The following is a 19,744-nucleotide window of genomic DNA, read 5'->3' as shown; positions in this document are numbered from 1 at the left end:
AGCCACAGTATAAACAACAACAACAAAGTTTTCCAAACCGGAAAAAAAATCACTGTTGAAAATTTTTGTTATATCAAAAATGAACAATCAGTACATTTTGCTTTAAAAAAAAACAACAAAAAAAACCTTTCTTTTCCTTTTCAAACGATTTAACAAAATACACATCAAAACGAGAACCCGAAAAACACACACAAACAAACGGATCTTTCAATTTGATCACGATAACCATGACATCAATAATAATAATATCTATAATCACAATCTCATAAGAAACTCACCACACTGTCACTGCGATGATCCTGCGGCTCCAAGACTTCGGCCATGGTCAGCCAGATAGTCAAACAATCAATCAATCAAACAAACAAACCAGTGGAATGATGATGATGACAAGGAGGATGATCCACTACTTCAAAATAAACACCAGTCAAGTTTGGATGGGGTGTGTGGGAGGTGAAAAGGAAGACGATTAAGTCCGACTTCAGTAGTAGTAGAAGTAGCAGAAGAAGCAAGTTGAACACCTTTTTTCCGCTTGTCAGTATTACTCCCTGGTTGGGCGATCTTTTTACTTAAAAACAGGCCTCGCCTCCCAGCGCCGCGCTCGCTTTCGGAAGGCGTCTCTCTCGCCTTTTGATCAAGGTTTTAGTAAAACCGCTCGATCGCTGGCAGCGGGCGCTTGATCAAAGATTCCCCATCCCCCCCAGCCCGTCCGCGCTCATGATTCGATGGCGGAATTAATTTATGCACTGACAGATCACGTGACCCCCCTCAAACTCGCCCCTTCCGCCGCTGCGCGTGCAATCAGAGCGCGATGCGGACTGCCGAGTTTGCGGTGATTATGCGCGCAAGCGCGACGTATCTCGAGGGCTTGTATTGTGGTATAGAGTTAGACCATCATTTCTTTCTCGCTCTCGCTTGCTGTCCCGACCATTTTTACCCCTCCCCCTTTCCCTTCTCTCTCTCTCTCTCTCCGGCCCCTCCTATCTCTTCTCTCTTCCCATGTCTCGCGGAACAGTTACCGTGTGTGTGTGTTGGGGGGAAGGGGTGGTGGTGGTGGTTAGGTGGGAGTGGAGATGGGGAGGGGGGAAGGTGGAGAGAAAGGGGAGGGAAGAAAGGGAGGGGAGAGGGTTGCAGCTGAAGGGAAGAGTTCTCTTTCCTTGATGAGGGAAGGTGGGAAGGGAGGAAGGATTTAGCGAGCTGAACAGAGTTACCCCTCTTAGCAAAATGGCGACTTCGTTCAAGAAGACTGTGATTGTGAACCCGCTAACGTTTGGGGAGGCTAGTACCGAAGATACTCGGTACTGGGCGAACCTTGATGTAAGTAAACGTTGTTTGGGACATTTTTGATGCAACTGTAACGTAGTTTCTGTGACTCTTGCCTGGAAGGAGTAAATATGCCCCTGCGGTCTTAGTCTCGGTTATAAACAGTGACACACGTGTTCCTTTTTCTGTTTCTGTTTTTTTCTGTTTCTGTAGATTAATGTCGCAGAATCCAGATGACTGGCGTTAGTAGCGACATGGGGGGGAGGGGAGGACTTAGCTGGTCTACTGGTGGTTGGTGGCCAGCCTTTTAATTAACAGTGGAACCCTCAGCTAAGCTGTACGACCACTACTTTCCCATGAAACAGCGACAATTTTTATACACAGTAAGGTAGTCTTCAACTTTAGAATAAAACACAGAGATTGATGACGCGACCACCCGCGTGATCAGCAGTCAAAATGGCTTGCAGGTAGTTGCTCTGGTTGTGATCGGCTGAGCTTACTGTGTATAAAATTGTCGCAGTAGTAGTGGTCGTACAGCTTAGCTGAGGGTTCCATTCAACTTAGCGCATCGAGGTGAGCCTAAGACACCCTTTGTTTTTCGTCTAAACAGCCCCCCTGAGTTTAGTATTCAAAAGTTGAACATTACCCGAGACAGACACTATCGACACAAGAAGCTCTCCTGCAGACCCCCCATTATTGACAGAATTTTTTATTATCAGTATAACAACAATTGACTGTGGTCACTATCATGGAAGGAAATTATATGTTTTTCTTTCCTAATTCGTTGCCTGGTATTCATGCTGTCACTCACAATAACAGTATTCACTCTCACCGCACTAGTCTCATGCAGTCTCTGTCACTTTGTCAGCAGTAATGTACTCCAATCAATCTGATCTATATTCACTGAAATATATACTTACATGTCTATCAATCTGAGTTTAATATGTTTCTCAGCTCTTACACACACACACACGCACACGCACACACATATAAACTGTGCACACATAGTGATAGTGATGTACACAACACACACACTGATGCTGTGATGGACACATACACACAGCAGTGAACACATACAATGATACATGTATATGTATTATTATATATGCATGCTTACAAACACACACACACACACACACATGCACTCACTAAACATTAAAATAAAACCACATGCATATAACACTGACACACACAGAGTGACATACACTGCACATTGCAACAAATGTATTATATAATTCTTTTTATAAAGACACACACGTATAGTGTAGAGTGAGGGTACTGAGACATGACTATATCAGTGCATCATGTATACATGTACAAATACATACATGTACATTATGTACAGAAGTTGAAAATACAGTGTCTCCCACTCCTCAGGCTACCCCTGCCTACACCTATGGCTTTCCCACATCCACAAATTTGCACACTAACAGTAACACTGTACACACACATGTATATGACTTATGGCACCCCTCCCCCACACCCTCTCTCTCTCTAATATATATATATATATATATATATATCTTAATGATTTGAGTTGCACATGTGGTTAGACATTAAATAAAAACAACAAAGAACAAAACAAAACAAAAACGTGGACACTTACTGAAGGTAAGTTTATCACACAGTCATACCTGATCACGCATTATGATCCATCAAATGAAAGGAATGTATGATCATGAATATAAACAGATGTCTAACGATTGATATGTTGAATTTGCGAAGGGTAAACAGGTGTTTCTGTTGTACTTACTGTAGTGGTAGAGCACTTTATAGCAGTAGTATACTGTATATGTACACACAGTATTTTTTGCTATTTATATACATGCATGTGTATGAGTGTGTGCATACATGTGTGTATGTCACTGTATATGTTTGGGCCTGCACTACACTTGGCTTATATCACAGATTGACATAAATTTACATTTGGGCCTACGGCAAAGTGAGAGCTGTATTTTCAATGGTTTCTCCAGTCAATGGTAAATCATTTACAGCTTAGTCTTTTGTGAAGGACTATGACTCTCAAACTAGGAGGCAAAATTGCACTGGCTCTTAGTGCTGCAGCCTTGGGGGCTAGTTGGCCTTTGGGAACCGTCCCAACGCCGACTGTCCTAAAACCCTCTTGGCCGAGAGAGTGGGGATGTAACTTGGGCAAGACACTCTCCACTATAATCAAATTCTAGCCCAAATAGTCGGAAGAGCAGTTGCCTCCTCTGCTGTTCTGATGGTCATAGTCGGACACGACTGACTATCATATATATATATATATATGTATATGTTTGATCTATTTTGTATGCCTAGTTACATTTACTTTGAGATGAAAGTAACTTACTAGATAGAAGATGTGGATGTGTTTGTTGATGAATGTGTGTGTGTGTGTGTGTGTGTGTGTGTGTGTGTTTGACCTGTTCTATATACATATCTGAGTACTTTTCTTAATGATGACCTACTTTGTAAAGTTTCAATGCAATTTACACTTAAAAATAACTGTATATGTAATTATGTTTGACCTACTTCGTATGTCTAGTTACATTTACTTTGAGATGAAAATAACACTGTGTGTGGATGTACGTGTTGATGTGTATGTGTGTGTGTGTGTGTGTGTGTGATCTGTCTTTTATGTATACATGTCTGAGTACTTCTCTTAATGATGACCTACTTAAATAACAACATGACTGTTTAAATGTTCATTGCTCTTAATGGTATTACCTTTTTCAAGTATTGATATAATGATTCATTATTTATTTATTATACTTGTAATTTACACACATATACAAACGAAACGGCTTAGTGGAACCAGTGTTCATATTTCATTGTAGTTTAAGTCATACTCCCATGTTCACAGTTCTTACTTTCAGACTGCTCTGTGTGTGTGTGTGTGTTTGTGTTTGTGTGTGTGTTAGTCAATGTGTATACACACACACACACACACACACACACACACACACACACACATACATATATATATATATATATATATATATATATGTAAACACATGTGAATGATAGAGCACTGACTTTGATACCTTGCTAGTGTGCAGTTTTAGAGGTTTTTAATTTTGGTTCTTTTATTCTGCTTGTTTTTTTTTTGTTTTTTTTCTCTCTTGCATATTGGATAATCGCTTAAGCACAAGATCATGTTGTTTGTTTTCAATATCGGAGGCTTTTCCGTGGGGTGGGGTGGGAGCATCGTATATATGTGTGTGTGTGTGTGTGCAAGGTGTCAACCTACTGAGCTCCAAGAAAGCTAAATTAGTAATACAGCAGAGACACACTACTGGACTACTACTACTACTACTATCACTACTGTTACTTCTACTACTACTACTGCTACACTACTACTACAGTCACACACACACACACACACACACACACACACACACACACACACACACGCATGACATGTTCTTTTTCTCCAACAAACCTCCTTTCTCCTTTCTTTTCATTTGTCAAAAATCTGAGTGTGTGTATGTGTTGTTTGTGTGTGTGTGTGCATGTGTGTGTGTGTGTGTGTGTGTGGATGGATGGTTGAGTATAGAGTATTATTGTTATGAACAATATTGGATTATAGAACTTAGAAGACAAATAAATACTCTGCACTAACATTTTTATGTCATTGTCATTACTGTAATCTTATTATTATTATTGTTGTTATATTATTAGATATAAATTGGGGAAACATCCATTTTGCTATTTCATAATAAATCTTTTTGTGTGTGTGTGTTTCAGCAACCAATAACGAAGAAAGAATTTGGCCATGTCACACATATTGAATTCAGCCCAGTGGCACCATTCAACATGGCTGTCACCTCTTCTGCTCGGGTAAGGGCACCCACACTTTTCCCAAATTTTACTAGCCATTGCAGTCTGTCAAAAAACATATATGAATTATATATGAATACAGTTTGATGTTCAGAGTTTTTTTCTGAGTTTATGTCACCATGGCAGCAGCGTTGCTGTTGATAAGTGTTGTTATTATCAGGAGTTAAAGAGTTTAAAGTCGTGGAACCAGCAGTAGTACACATAGTAACAGTATTAATAGTATGTTTATGTGTCTTTTGTGTTTTTTTTTTTTTCCACTTCATATTGGTTGTAGAAGGGAAAGGGGGAGGCAGAGAAAGAAAGAAAGAATAGAGAAATCAGAAGGAAAAAAACAACAACCAACAACCCAGAATGTGTCAAAAGAAAACATACACCAAATAATCAGATACAGCAAAGCTATTAAAAGTAAGCAGCGATGAACAGAAAGTAAGAAAAACATGGATGAAGGATAGGCACACACTAATGAATGACAAACAGTAATGGGATGGAGCAACAAATTGCACTGCAGAATATTTGGGATGAACAAACACACAGGATCAAATAAACACAGAGAGAGTGTGTGTATGTGTGTGTATGTGTGTGTTTTACTGTTAGAAAGAGAGAAAGATAGAGCTTATAAAAGAGAGTCCAATTATGAGCCTAAATTGAACAAAAAAAGAAGTAACAACAAACTTTAATAACAGGAAATTGAAGAACAGACCAGGAATTAATACAGAGTGGAGAAGGAGGCAGGAAAGAAGGGGACTGGGGGTGGGGGCAGGGGAGGTACATTTCATTAGTTGGCAGATATGTCTGAAATTATATTGTACTCCAAAAAGTCACGACGGTGTTGTCATGTGATACGACTGGTTTTCTTGGAGACAGAGGGATGGACATTTTATTGTATGAACTTTGAAGGGTCCATCACTGTAGATGACATTTCTGATTTTGATTTCATTTCACGAATATTCTCCTGAGTACTAGAAGGCTAGCTTTGGAGAGACTGATCTTTGGAAGTGGTATCATAACCCACGTGTGTACGATGTGTACGTGAGATAGACAGAGATGGGGTTTTGTGTAGCCCTGAGACAGATGGAGATCTATGGGACTGGTTAGAGTTTTGCTTCTTGGAGAGATGTGTTCAGTGGTTATTTCTTCAGTTTCTGTTTTCAGTCGGAAGTTGGTTTGATTGATTTTACAAAAAATAACTGGATATGGTTTAACCAGACCTAATCAATGATGATTCATTGATTGTATAATTTGTTTGATATTATTTTTCACCTCTTCCTTGTGAAGGTCCAGTAGTGCTTTGAGTTTGAGATTGCAGCTGGTCAAACTTGGTGAAAACCAGATTATCATAAGGTATTCACCAATTCAGTATAGGCAGAGAAGAATGCATGTCAGCAGTTAAGTTTCAGTGTAATAATAGAGGAGTTATTCATTCTAATTTTGGACTGTTGATTTAATTATTTCTAGCTTGGGGGATATATATATATATATATATATATATATATATATATATATGTGTGTGTGTGTGTGTGTGTGTGTGTGTGTGTGTGTGTGTGTGTGTGTTCTGCACAAAATTATAATCATAATGATATGATGTGATTTTGAGTGTGACACTGACAAGTTACCTGTTTCAATCAGTGACAGAAAATTCATGCCTTGGTAAGGTTGTTGCCATTTGTGGGAGGTTTTGGAGATGTTTGTGGTAGGGGTTGTAGTGGTAGAAAGAGAGAGAAAGAGATGTCTCAGAGATGGGGAGGGAATGAGTGTGTGTGTGGTGGGAAGTGGGGCTTAAAGACAACTATGTCACAAGAGATACAAACCAAAGTTGTAAGAAGCCAGCAAGACTTAGTAGGCAGGCAAGCTTTTGAAGTGCCCTAAAACTGCACTCTTCTATGCTGTGTAGAGGGCCATGGAGATTGCTTACTGTTGTGCAGTGATTGTTTACTGCTGCACTATAAAGAATATGGCATGCTTGTCGCTACTGCATGCGCATTCGTCAGAAGCGTAGTTAGTAAACAAGAAAGAAATGGACCCACTTCTGAAACAAGCAATGAACTTATTTCACCATTCAGTGCTTTATGGTTACAACACTTCCCACACCTTTCAGGTTCCTTTTCTCTCCTCTGAGCAGAGAACATAAGGAAGATGGGAAAGAAAACACCTTTAACCCCTTGGCTGCTGTCCTTACGCTCGTCAGTACAGAGAGCTGTATTGGTAAACTGATAGTGATGTATTATACGACTGCGGTTACAGGTCAGGATGTTGGTTACCATTCTTCATTTGGACTTCTTCCTCTTTGGATTGCATTTCTTTTACTCATCAGAATCATCAGTATCATCACACACCGCTTAATTAAAACTACGCAAGAAGCGGTTCTTGCACTTTTAAAACTTTGTGCCACTCTGATCTCTGTTTCATCAGGGTTCAGCAGTCGAGGGGATAAAAAAAGAAAAAAGAAAAGGGGGGGGGGGAAGGACTGTCGATTGGGCAGTGTGTTTTTGGCACATGCAGTGTGATGGAGGAGAAAGGGCTTTGGTTTGGAATTAACTGTGAAGTTGCCCTGTCTGACCCCCCCACCCCCACCCCTTACCCCACCCCACACTTCTTCCTTCCATTCCAACAGACCACACAGTGTATCCAGCCCTCCTCCGCACCCCCCCCCCCCCCCACGCCTCCCCATTCCCTGGGTCTTTCTTTGAAGGGGAAAGTTCTGGAAACACTGTCAGAAGAGAGTGTTAGCAGAACCCTTATCACCCCACTATCTTGATGTGCCAGTGGTTGTATGCATGTATGTATGGGTAGTACTTGTCTGGGTAGTGGTGGAAGTGGGAATGGGGTGGGGGTTTACTTCTCTCTCTGACTGTGAGTCTGCTGCCAGTAGTAGTAAGGAAGCAGCATTGAAGAAAACTGACAGTCCATTTAGATAGATTTGGACGATATCACGCTTCAGTATGAGTGGAACTTGTTGTACAGTGAGAGGTTCTTTTAGATGTACTTACTTGTATACATGTGGGGGTGAGTGATGTTTGGAGTTGAAGGGGGAAGCTTTCTTTGGGGAAGGGGGGGGGGGGTTGAAGAAGGGGGATGGCTGGACCTGCACCAGTAAGGTACAGAGTTGGTAAAAAGATAACTGATTTTTTCTCTTCCTCATTCCTCCGCAAAAGATAATTGATTTTTTCTCTTCCTCATTCCTCCGCTTGACACTTAACAATGTTGGATTTGCGGGTGTTGAGAAAGGGTGAGTGTTAGTGTGGTTTCTTCATTAATTTTCTTTTCATTCTCTCCCTCTCCCTCCCTCCCACTCTCTGTCACTCACACCCCCATATCCCCCACCCCCCTCACTGTCAGCCTCTCACTCTCTCTGAGTCTCTCTCTTCCTGTCTCTATCTCTCGATCCCTCTCTTTCAGCTCTCTCTCATTCTCTCCCTTCCTCCCCCCCCCCCACACACACACTCTTTCCTTTTATACCAGTATCTTCAGAACATCATTTTTGTAACCAACTTTGTCTGGGACCGTTGTTTTGAAGTTTGCTTAGAACTTCTTTTCCCGCCTCACTCCCGCAGCAATCTCAATGAATCTGCTTTGTTGCTCCCCCATAGATTGTTGTTGTTCTTGTTCATTCCCCCAACCCCCTCCTTGGATCTCTCTCCCCTGCCCCCACCTCCTCCTGTTCCCCTGTTTCTTCTGTCCCACCCCTCTTTCTCACTCGCTCCCTCTCCATGTTTCTCCTCCTCTGAAATATATAGAATTGGGATTCTCCTTTCGCCTGTTTTCCTGCACCTCCCCCCCCCCCCCCCCCCCCCCCCCCCCCTCCCTCCACTTCTTTGTTGCCACGCGAGTTGTTTGTTTCTTTCTTTCGCTCAGCAACAGCACCGGCACCATTCACACCCCTGTCTCCCCTCCCTCCTTCCCTCCTTCCTCCCTTTCTTTCTTTCCATTCTCAGGACCCCGGAAATGTTTATTGTGTTTGTGATCTGCTTTGGCCTACTCTTACTTGTCAGTCTGTTCTCCCCGCCCTCCCCCCCCTCCCCACCCTGCACCCCACCCCTCGTATGCCTCGGTTTGGAAGGAAGAATTTCTTGGTCTGGGAGGGTTTAATTAGACACTTTTAACTGGTAAATGTACATCTTGGTAAGAGGCATGTGTGGGTGGTGGGCTGGTGGTGGGGGTCCTTTTAGTTCCAGAGAAAGGAGGAGAACAGGAGTAGTAGGGGTTTGCAGAGTAGGGTGATTGTGGGGGGTGGGGGTGGGGTTGTTTGGGGGAGGGATGGGGGTCTTTGTTATAGTTGCAGAGAAAGAGGGGTGGGGGAGGAGGCAGAATAGTCCCAAGGGTGGGTCAGGGGGGTGGGGGGGTGTTTGCAGGAATGTAAATAACCCTGTCTGATTAATGGTGGGGGGGCAAGGGCCTGGGACTGGGAGGTTGATCCATGGAGTTAATTCCACCTCCAGCCTGGGAGGTGTTGTTGGGGGTAGGTGCTGAGAGACATGTGGAAGTGTGGATGTGTGTGTGTGGAGGGGAGTAGATTGGGAGGGAGAGCGGTGAAGACAGGGAGGTGGATGGGTGGGGTGTGGGGGTGGGGTTTTAATGTAAGTCTGAGGTTGGGTGTTGGTGTTGGTGGTACTGGTAGTGTTGTCTGTGTGCATGTGTGTTAGAGGAACGTGGAATAGTGGGGCAGATCTTGTAGAAGTGCACAAAAAATACAACCTACAGAAGGATATGGGTGCAGGTGTGAAAAACTGGAATGAGTGTGTATGCATGTGTGTGGCTATGACATATTGGATACGAATATACAGTATGCATGTGTGGTAATGTGTGCATGCATGCATACGTGTATGCATGTGTGCGTAACTGTATGCGTTCACATCCACTGATCCAGGTGCACATATAATGTGTGTGTGTGTGTGTGTGTGTGTGTGTGTCTTGTACATATGTTTGTAAGTGGCTATGTTTGCCATGGCAGTGTTGTGAATCCAAGCATGTGTGATGTGCTTGCACAAATGTGTGTTGGAGTGTTTGTGCATGCAGGATGTGTGTTTGAATACATGTACATGCGAGGTTTAGCTTAGGCATGTTTTTAGATAGTGCGTGCGCATGTGAGTGTGTGTGTGGTAGGGACGGAGGGGGGAAGTGGTTGCCTGGCGAGGGGTGATGATGATGGTGGTGGTGGTTCTGTTTTTGTAATTTTCTTGTTAAAGAGGGGTGTGGGATGACAAGGGTGTTAAACTCAAGTATCGTCACTGTGATCATTAGCTTGCTCTTTTCGCTTTGTTTGCAGTGATGCGTGTATGCCTGCAAACAGGGGAGAAATGCATCTAGACATGTTGTAAGCACAAACGCACATATACACTCAGGCACCGCATGCGATCTGTGTGTGGTGGATGAGCTTAGACAGTTGCATGGATGACTGCGTATGCTTCCATTATCGACAGGGGCACTTGTAGCTGAGTGGTTACGCTTATGGTGTTGAGCTCCTGTGGGGTACATGGTTAGCAACACCTCTGGTGCCTTGTGGGTTAATGGTGGAGATGTTTCTCCCCACATCAGCATAACTACCCCAAAGTGCATCCTATATAAAATCTCTCTCTCTTTCTCATATATATATATATATATATATATATATATATATATATAATATATGAATTTATAAATGTGTGCTGTGCTGTTAGATGGGAAGATTCCTACAACCAAATCAGTGTTATTGATGTCAGAGTTAGGTGGTTTGTGGAAAAGCAAATAAATGAAATATATACCATGTATAAACATATATATCCATCATTGTTTTAGATGGCCAGGGTTAACTATCCCACAAAAGATATGCCTGAAGTTTGACGGGGTTCAAATCTGTGACTTCCTATCCCAGTCACCAAAGTCCTCTTTCCTTTGTTTCTGCTAACTACTTTGCTAAGGCAGTTAGTCATCTCAGTAGATACGACTTTGCACGACCAGAGGAGCAAATTAAAAAAAAAAAAAAGTATCTTGCAGCTGAACGTCATTTTCTACATGTATGATATTAATACATTATGTATAATGAGGATGTTGCTGTTACTGAAGTCTACTTTGGTTTGAGATTAAGTGACAAGGTTATATTCTGCAACTCCTTTCATGCTCTGCATCTTGCATCAGCCAGGCCTTGGAGATGCAGACACCTGCAGTGCTAGTCAGGAAGTACAAGCATCATTCACAGAGATGCATCCACAAAGTACATCCATTCATTCTTTCTGCTTTCTTGGACTGGAAGGCCCATTTCATTTGTAAAGACAGAGCTACAAATGTGCTTTTATATCATGCAGGCATCCATACTCTTCTTTTCTGGGGTGTGCATGGTGGGTATGTTGACGTTTCCATAACATACCGAACACTTTCATGGATTACAATATCTTAAATCGATAAGTATAAGTCTATAACCTACATTTTTTATCTGTTGCATTTGTATTGCATACACACAAGGCAGTTAAGGCACTGGCGTGGCAGCACATAGATTGAGGCCTAGAAGATCAATATTGAATCTCCACCAAATACTGAAATAGTATAACCCACCAGTTGCTGATACCAGGATTGAACCCTGCTGTTCTGTCAAGAGTTGGTAAAGGATAAAAAGAATACAACACCTATGATCAATGAGGGACTTAAACCTGCACCCCCTTAGGCATCATTCTGAAATACTAACCACTTTGCCATGTCAGATGGTGAGAGTATGACCTCGATTTGTTAGAAATCTCTTATCATCGACTGCTTGAGCAATTGGCAGTTCTATTCTCTTTGATTGGTACAGTGTATCATTTGAATGATTTTCCTGTACATTTCATTTTGTATTGCTTATGTTCATTTTCCCTGGTCCCACTGTGTGTGTGTGTGTGTGTGTGTGTGTGTGTGTGTGTGTGTGTGTGTGTTAAACACTTTGATTAACACAAGACACTTGTGTTCCTGAAGAGCTGACATTTCTGCCATGCTGTGCCACAAGAACTGCACTTCTTTGAGTACAAAACTCTCAACAGTTGTCTCTTTGTTTGGCTTTTGTTGTTTTTTGGGAGGTGGGGGGATAGAAGAGCAGTGGGAGAGACATTTAGAGGGGGAGTGGGATGTACAACAAACAAACAAACAAAAAACGGAGAGGGGGGGGGGGAACCAAAACAACAACAACAACAACAACAAAAAAACAAAAACAAACCAACAACAACAAAAAAAAACCCCAACTCACCTTTCTCCTAAACCTCTAACAAGTCTCTCTGTCAGTTGACTCTTGTCTCAGTCAGGTTTCTGTACCACAGTACCCAACCCCTCACACTCATCCACCCACCCACCCACCCACACACCCACCACCCCACACGGTCTGTGGAGGTGTTCTTCGCACTCTTCCAAGCCATATCCCGCCCCCCCCTCCCCCACTGCACCCACCCTCCCTCAAAGTGGCCATTGTTGTGTCTGTCTGTTCTGCAACAGACTCCCGAGTCTTAGAAGGGTGCAACTGCCTGGGAACAGACTGAGCAGCCCTGATCATTTATCCTCATCAGTTGGGTATCCAGCGAAATTGAGGCACATTCTCCCCCTCCTCCCCCCCTCCCCTCCCCTCTCTCCTGCCCCTCCCCCCTCCCCAGACCCTGTTTCACTCCCTCTTCCCCGGCTGTGAGTGGCTCTTACTTCTGTTCTCTTCTTTCATCCCATATTATTCCTATACTCCTCCTCTTCCAAGGGCATTGTTGGTTGGCAAGAGCAGCTGCTGTCTTCTACACTACAGGCTGTGAAACAAGTAAATGCTGGTGGGGGTGGGGCAGGAGGGTTTGGGGGGGGGGAGGAGGGGGGTGTAGAACTAGAAGGGTAAGGTGGAGCGGGGTAAGAGAGGTAGGGTGGGGTAGGGTACCTGTTCTCTTTCCTTCTCTGGAAACGCACCCTGTTCCTCAAATGTTATCCACCTCCTTCCCTCCTTTTTTAATATCTGAGATCTAATACTTTGTTTTAGAAGAAGTGTGATATGTGGATTCAGAAGGTGTTTATTTTATTTTAATTTTTTCATATAATTTTTTATTGCCTTTCTTTCCAGTCTCTCTGTTCCACCATGCTTCACAAAAGTTATAAACAATCCTGCCCCCACATCCCTTCTCCCATCACCTTCAGAAAAAAAGCAACAATAACCACAAAAAAAAAGAGAAAAGAGAGAGAGAAAAGAGAGAGAGAGAGAGAGAGAGAGAGTAAAGAAAGAATGAAAAATGAACTCACTGGAAGACAACTTTGAACAAGGTTCATCTTGTTCTCTCTGTCTCTGTCTCTTAAACCTTGCAAGCTGAGGACTCCTACATACATTAGATTGTAAAAGGGCCTTGCCATTAAATATCACTGAGAGTGACAATGTCATGATGATGGGTTTGCACTAGGTATGTGGACCATTAACAAAAAGCTTTCTGCTCTATAGAATGTACGCATACACATGTATACATGTACATCAGCTGTACAGCCTATTATTTCCTTACAACTTGGCCAAGCACTCTTTGTATCTTTTTGGATCACTGAGTGAATGCGGCTGTTAATGATAGTAATAATAATGTGAATTTATATGTACTGCCTATTCTTTCAAGCAGGACTCTGGGCGCTTGCCATGAGCCAGGACCTGCAGACAACAGGAACAAAAAAAAACAACAACAAAAAAAAAAACCACACCAAAAAACCAACAACAAAATCACCCCACCTTTTTCAGTTTTTTCTTAGAAATGCATCAGTCCACCTTTAGATTTAATTATTTTTCTTTTTTTATATTAATTTGTTTGTGCACTTATATTGGTATATTATGTCCTTTTACAATATAACACAAAAAAGAAAACAGAAGAGTAGATGAGCAGCTTGACTCCAGGTCCACATTTCAGTGCATTTATTACTTAATTCATTTATTCATTTGTTGTTTGTTTATTTATTCACTTATGTGTTTATTTATTTATTTATTTATTCATTTATTTTTCATTTATTTATTATCTATTTATGTTTGCAGGTGCAGATCTACAGCTCCCGTTCCAACGAGCTGGTGCGGAAGCTGAACCAGTTCACCAAGTCGGCCACCTGCAGCAGCTACCGCTCAGACGGGAAACTGCTGGTGGCGGGAGATGACTGCAAAATCAGGATCTTCGACCCCACAAACCGAGCCATGATGCGCAGCCTGAGCGGACACACAGAGTAAGGATGTTGTGTTTCAGATGTTACGTGGTTGGAAGGGGAGGGGTAGGGGGGTAGGGTGTGTGTGTGTGATGTGTGTTGTGTTACTCCCAAAAGTTGCATGTGTGAAAATATATCTGGGTGGTTTTTTTGTGTTTTTTTTTTCTTCTTGTTGTTTCTTTTTGTATTGTTGAGTTTGATTGAATATGTAATGTCTTTTATTTGAGTTTGACTATGGTTGCCAAACAGTCAGGTTGGTTCTGCATTATTCATTCTTGAACACACTTTTTACCTTTTTTTTTTTTTTTTTTTTTTTTTGCCTTATGTATGATTTGCTGCACAGCTTTCCCCACAATTTTAGACAGACATGTTTACAGTTGTGTGTAGGGTTGTGTGGTTGTGTGTGTTTTTCTCATCTCTACAAAATGGACGGTGTCACTGCTGGTGATTCCCATTGTTTTCAGAACATTGTGACCAGATTGTTGTGGTGTTCTCTTAAGTCTTATTTGGAACCACTTTAGTTTTTTTCTTTAAATTGAATTTTTGTTTTGTTTTGTTTTTGTTTTTACAGCTCTTTCCAAGCATACAGCTAAACCTGATTTGTGTTTCCATTTCACAGAAGACCTGAAGTCAGATATCAATAACTGTTCAAAGAGAATATTTAGGTGTTTTTTTTTTATCAGTTGTTTGCTTTTCATATAAATATGCGTTGTGGTTTGGTTTCATAATCTGTCTTTGGTGACAACATTCTTTTTTACTGGCTTTAGTTATAATTTTATTGACTATATATGCATCCTTTATATTCCAAATAATTGATTTATATTGTGTATTTTTCAGAAAATCTATGGTCCTAAATTTTGTTCTGCTAGTGCTGCATGTCATTTTTCTGATAATGGCTGTTCTTTGAAATGTGCACAAGACAAGAGCAGGTGCAAGATTTGTTAAATTCATGTATCAAGATTTTGGTGGGTATGCATTTTTCAGTTTCAGTGTTCCAAGAATGTGTGCATGCTTGTATGCAGACTCCCACAGGGCTTAGCAGAGTGAAAAACAGCAGTCGCGTAAAAAAAATCTGAACTTCATACAGTCTTAGTTTATTGGCAACAAAACTACATTATAAATGTCTGTGACAGTGATTCAGTGTGAAAGGTTAAATAAAAGGCCCAATACCATTTTAGGGCCATTGGGCCAGTGATTTCACATACACTATTTCTAGTGCTTGGCATAGGAAGGTCAGGACCCAGTCCTCTCTTTTCGCCTTCACAACCTTCCTCGACTGAAGTCAGGTACATCATTCACACCTGGGTGAAGTGAGGAAAATCTGAGTTTCCCCAGGAACACTTACACAACGCACAAAAAACGGGGGCCTCGATCCTAGATCACTGGTGATTGCACGATTAGAAATCCTGTGCTTAACGGATTCTGCCATGGCGCCTCCGATAACAGTCCACAGGTTGATAATTAATTATGTGAGAAATGATTGTTTCAGTGCGGTGCTGGCAACCAGATTTTTAGCCGACAAACAGACCATCATGTCCACCTCCAAGGACAAGACAGTGCGCCTGTGGGACATCGCCACTGAAGGGGAAGTCCAGAGCTACAAGGAATTCAAGGTTGGTCACACGTTTGTTTTGTTTTACTTATTTTCTTTTCCCACACGTTCTTTCCTAGCTTTTTAACTTGTTCAGCCCTGCGACTGAGCAATGCCCTGCATAAACTTCAAACAGAAGGAAACAAACTTCTACAGTATTTCCGGCTGTGTCCCCAGTATGTCAAATAGGAAAAAAAAACCCAAAAAACCAGTCGTTTCAGTCTATTTTTTCTCTGTTCTTCTGCATCAATATGGCAAGGGGAACCGGCTGATGGTTGAACCATTTAACAGCTTAAACCTGTGTGTTGTGATTTTATTCACTTTAGGTCCACGCTTCGAACCAGACTGTGCATGAACGGACCTGTGTGGTTGGCTGGGCTGTAAGCGAAAATGATAGTGATAAATGTTGCGTGTGGACTGATGAGAACACAGGATGATCAGTGGATTTTTTTTTGTGCATGTGTTGTCATGGGTGATGACTTGAGGACTCGGGCTGCAGTTTGAAATTTACAGTATATACTGAGAATGATTGTCCAAGTTGACATCGACCTTGATTCAAGTACACAGGTCAAGGAATTGCTCTTTGTGCTCATTCCTTAAAGAGACCTGTCTTATGGCTTGATGATACTTGCCCTGAAGCGCAGTTGTATCACCAGGAGTTCTTAGAATGTTTTCTGATTGAACTTTACCCACAGGTCAAGGTCACAACAGTGATAAGTTTTTGAGCATGTACAGCTATTTTTGGCCTTTTTTGTGATTTTTGACTCACTTGTGTAAACAAAGTGAGTCTATGTTTTAACCTGGTGTTCGGTTGTCTGTGTGTGTCTGTGTGTCCGTGGTAAACTTTAACATTGACATTTTCTCTGCAAATACTTTGTCAGTTGACACCAAATTGGGCATAAAAATAGGAAAAATTCAGTTCTTTCCAGTCATCTTGTTTAAAACAATATTGCACCTCTGGGATGGGCACAAAAAATTAAAAAAAGAAGCCAAAGTATATGCAAACTGCATTTACTGTTATATTTATATTTTTTGTATTCTCTAAACTTGGCACTTTGATCTGGTATTCTGACACAACAACAAGAGCAGGCATAATTATCATTTTTTGTTCGAACAGGAACTTCTTTTGTTAAGCATGGAAGTTTTATTTATTTTGCAAACGTTTTGGTGCAGATAGTAAAAAAGGGAAATTAATCTGTAATTAATGCTAGGGGACTTAATTTGCTTTAAACTGATCTTTCTCATCTTAAACATTACATTTTGAAATTATACTCAATACATAAAAAGCTTGTGTCTTTTACTCTCAGTGTACAGGGCTTTCACTATGTTCATTCGCCCAAGTGGTCTTTTTCGGAAAATACTAAAATCAATATGACGAGTGGACTTTACAGAGCTATTGGCTGAGCCCTGAAGGTCATCGGCAAAAATCAGATGCGTACACATATTTATACACATTCAAAGCGCGTGCTCATATTCTTCGCGAACGCGAACGGCGCCATTTTGTTTCAAGCTGTTGTCCTGCCCGTTCAATCCTATATTCAATGGACAATATATGATAACATGTGATGGAAAGTTGGAGAAGGAGACCGTTAAATATTTATGCAGAGAAAGATTTGTGAACACCTCATCACTTACTGGATTATGCCCCAAACTGCCATAAAAATATCCACAGAATCAGTCGGAATTCACAGTTAAAAATTGTAAACCATGCCAGTTAATACCCTTGAACTGGTCATGATGAAACAAAAAAATTCCAGTCTTGACTTTTCTCAAAATGAAGACCTTTTCACTTCATACGACGTTTAGAAGTACTTGTACTTTGCTCTGCATGTTGTTAGTTAAACAAAATACTAAATTTTCATATCAACTTTAAAACTAAAACTAAAATGAACATAAAAGAGAAATTGAATCGACCGTGTCGTACTACATTCCCGGCGGGTGTAACTAAACTTGTACATCTATCTAGATCTAGAGAAAACGGCTAAATGTTGCAGTGTGATTGCAGCGATAGCCACGTCTCCTTTACCGCGGACTTAAAAAGAATTTTTTTTATTGCCCTAAAAGATTTTTTGAATGCCCAAGATACACCAGAATAATATGATTTAAACAGGGTTCTCACTGCGAATACCGCAATTGATTTATCACCCTTTAAAAAAGTATGTTCAAATATTAAATTTTAGAACGTCAGTTAAGGAGCCACGATAGTGTAATGGGTAAGACAGTTTCTTCTCACACAAACACGCGGGGTTTGAATCTGGTTAGGACTTCTTTTTTTTTTCTTTTTTTTTTCAACCTGAAGCTTTATAATAACAAATACAGAACACATTTTAACGATGAGATTTTTTAAAAAAGTGTATCACAAGTGAGTCTTGAAGGCCTTGCCTCTTTTGTTCACACTGTACTCATGGATGTGGTGTGTCTGAAATCCACTGAAAGTGGTTGATCAAGGTGACAGTGTCAGTTTGAAAGATACTTCTTTTGCCCACCTTCCCCCCTCTGCCCCTGCCCACCCCCAGGCTCCCTCCTCCCATCTGGAGATTCCCTTCAGCCCCAAGAAAAACAACAGCAAAAAAACACACCCTGAAAAAAAACAAATTCCAAAACAGCACCTTCCCCTGCCCCTGCGCTCCCCCCCACCCCAAAGTTGTTCATGCCTGTTACCACTATACTAGTGATACCATTTCAAGGCTAAGAGTACTGTTTTTTTCCCTCCAGCGTGTAATATATCAATATCCAGATTTTGTTGCCAAGACTAATTCCATGGTAACCTCACAGAGAGAGAGAGAGAGAGAGAGAGGAAACGAAATTTAATGTTCTTTTGTTTCAACTGTCCAGATTCTGAGAGGGTGTCTTTATACAACCGTCACTTTTGTTAGCGTCTTACTAGAAGGTTGGACATGTGGCCACCTTGCTTAAAAAAAGATTGTTCTCTTTTCATGACCAATGACCATTAAATATACTATACATCACCAGACATCTGTGGGTTATGGAAACAAGAACACACGCCTCATGCATGCCCCAGAAAACTTGTATGTATGGCTGTCTACATGGTAGGGTTAAAGAAACAGCCCAGCATGTGAAAATCCCACTCACACGTATGAGTGAATGTGCGAGTCACAGCCCACAAACATAGAAGAAGAAGAATTTCAGAAACCTTAACCACAGTGCTAAAACTGCAACTGTGTAAATCTGTGGTATTGATAGTGTTGCTTGTAAAGTCTCCATGATGGTAGAGCCAAGGCCTGGCTCTGAACAGATACATAGGGGATGGACCCTTTGTTGGGTCATTAGTTGGCAAGCCCAAACATTTTCTGAAGGCGAGTCCCAAGTGGACTCAACTCTTGTCTGTGTGCTGTGATTTAGTGAAAACCTTTTTTTTTTCTTTTAGAAGAAAATTAGTACAGTTTTAATTTACTGTGTCCAGGCTGTTCATTATTTATTTTAGTCTGGTGGATTGTAGGAAGTGGGGGCTCAGGGTGGGGGGGGTGTATGGGTGGTGATGACCTTCACATATGATACTGTTTCTCTTGTGAGTGTAGTATAATTTTATAAATGTTGTGGGCCTTGCAGTTGAAAGGATGGTTAGCTGGTAGGGCTATTATGCTGCTTTCAGGCATCTGTTTGGCAGATGTGGTGTGGTGTTTATGGATTTGTCTGAACTCAGTGATGCCTCCTTGAGAAACTGAAACTTGAAGCTGGTCAGCTGGCCTGGTGGTTATAATGTGCCCCACCGGGAAAGCAAGTTTGCAGGGGTTCAAGTCTCATATTCCGATCAGGATTTTTTTTTTTCTTTTTACCAAATATTTTTATTCATTCATTTTCTTACAGTGCACAAAACTTTATACTAAACAATACGGCTATAATATACAACATTAGATTAATGCATGAATAAGAAAAAGAAATGTAATAAGACATAGGACATAGTATACAGAAGAAGGACATAGG

The 19,744-nt window shown here is 41.3% G+C and overlaps 2 protein-coding genes across 2 annotated transcripts in view; one reads left to right on the top strand and one right to left on the bottom strand.

Moving 5' to 3' along the window:
- Window positions 1–677, bottom strand: part of LOC143297032 (uncharacterized) — a 220,293-nt gene extending 219,616 nt beyond the window's left edge. Inside the window, exon 1 of the mRNA XM_076609198.1 lies at window positions 279–677. Coding sequence (XP_076465313.1) covers window positions 279–323 — 45 coding nt within the window. The 5' untranslated portion in view covers window positions 324–677. The remainder of the gene's footprint in view (window positions 1–278) is intronic.
- A 479-nt stretch (window positions 678–1,156) lies between these two features.
- The window catches only part of LOC143297332 (U3 small nucleolar RNA-associated protein 15 homolog), a 117,201-nt gene continuing 98,613 nt past the window's right edge, over window positions 1,157–19,744 (top strand). The window contains exons 1-4 of the mRNA XM_076609623.1: window positions 1,157–1,314; window positions 4,990–5,082; window positions 14,048–14,229; window positions 15,698–15,821. Of these exons, the coding sequence (XP_076465738.1) occupies window positions 1,222–1,314; window positions 4,990–5,082; window positions 14,048–14,229; window positions 15,698–15,821 (492 nt within the window). The 5' untranslated portion in view covers window positions 1,157–1,221. The remainder of the gene's footprint in view (window positions 1,315–4,989; window positions 5,083–14,047; window positions 14,230–15,697; window positions 15,822–19,744) is intronic.

The sequence above is a fragment of the Babylonia areolata genome, chromosome 22 (assembly GCF_041734735.1).
Source record: "Babylonia areolata isolate BAREFJ2019XMU chromosome 22, ASM4173473v1, whole genome shotgun sequence".
Taxonomy (NCBI): domain Eukaryota; kingdom Metazoa; phylum Mollusca; class Gastropoda; order Neogastropoda; family Buccinidae; genus Babylonia; species Babylonia areolata.
This window is presented reverse-complemented; position numbering and strand designations above follow the sequence as displayed.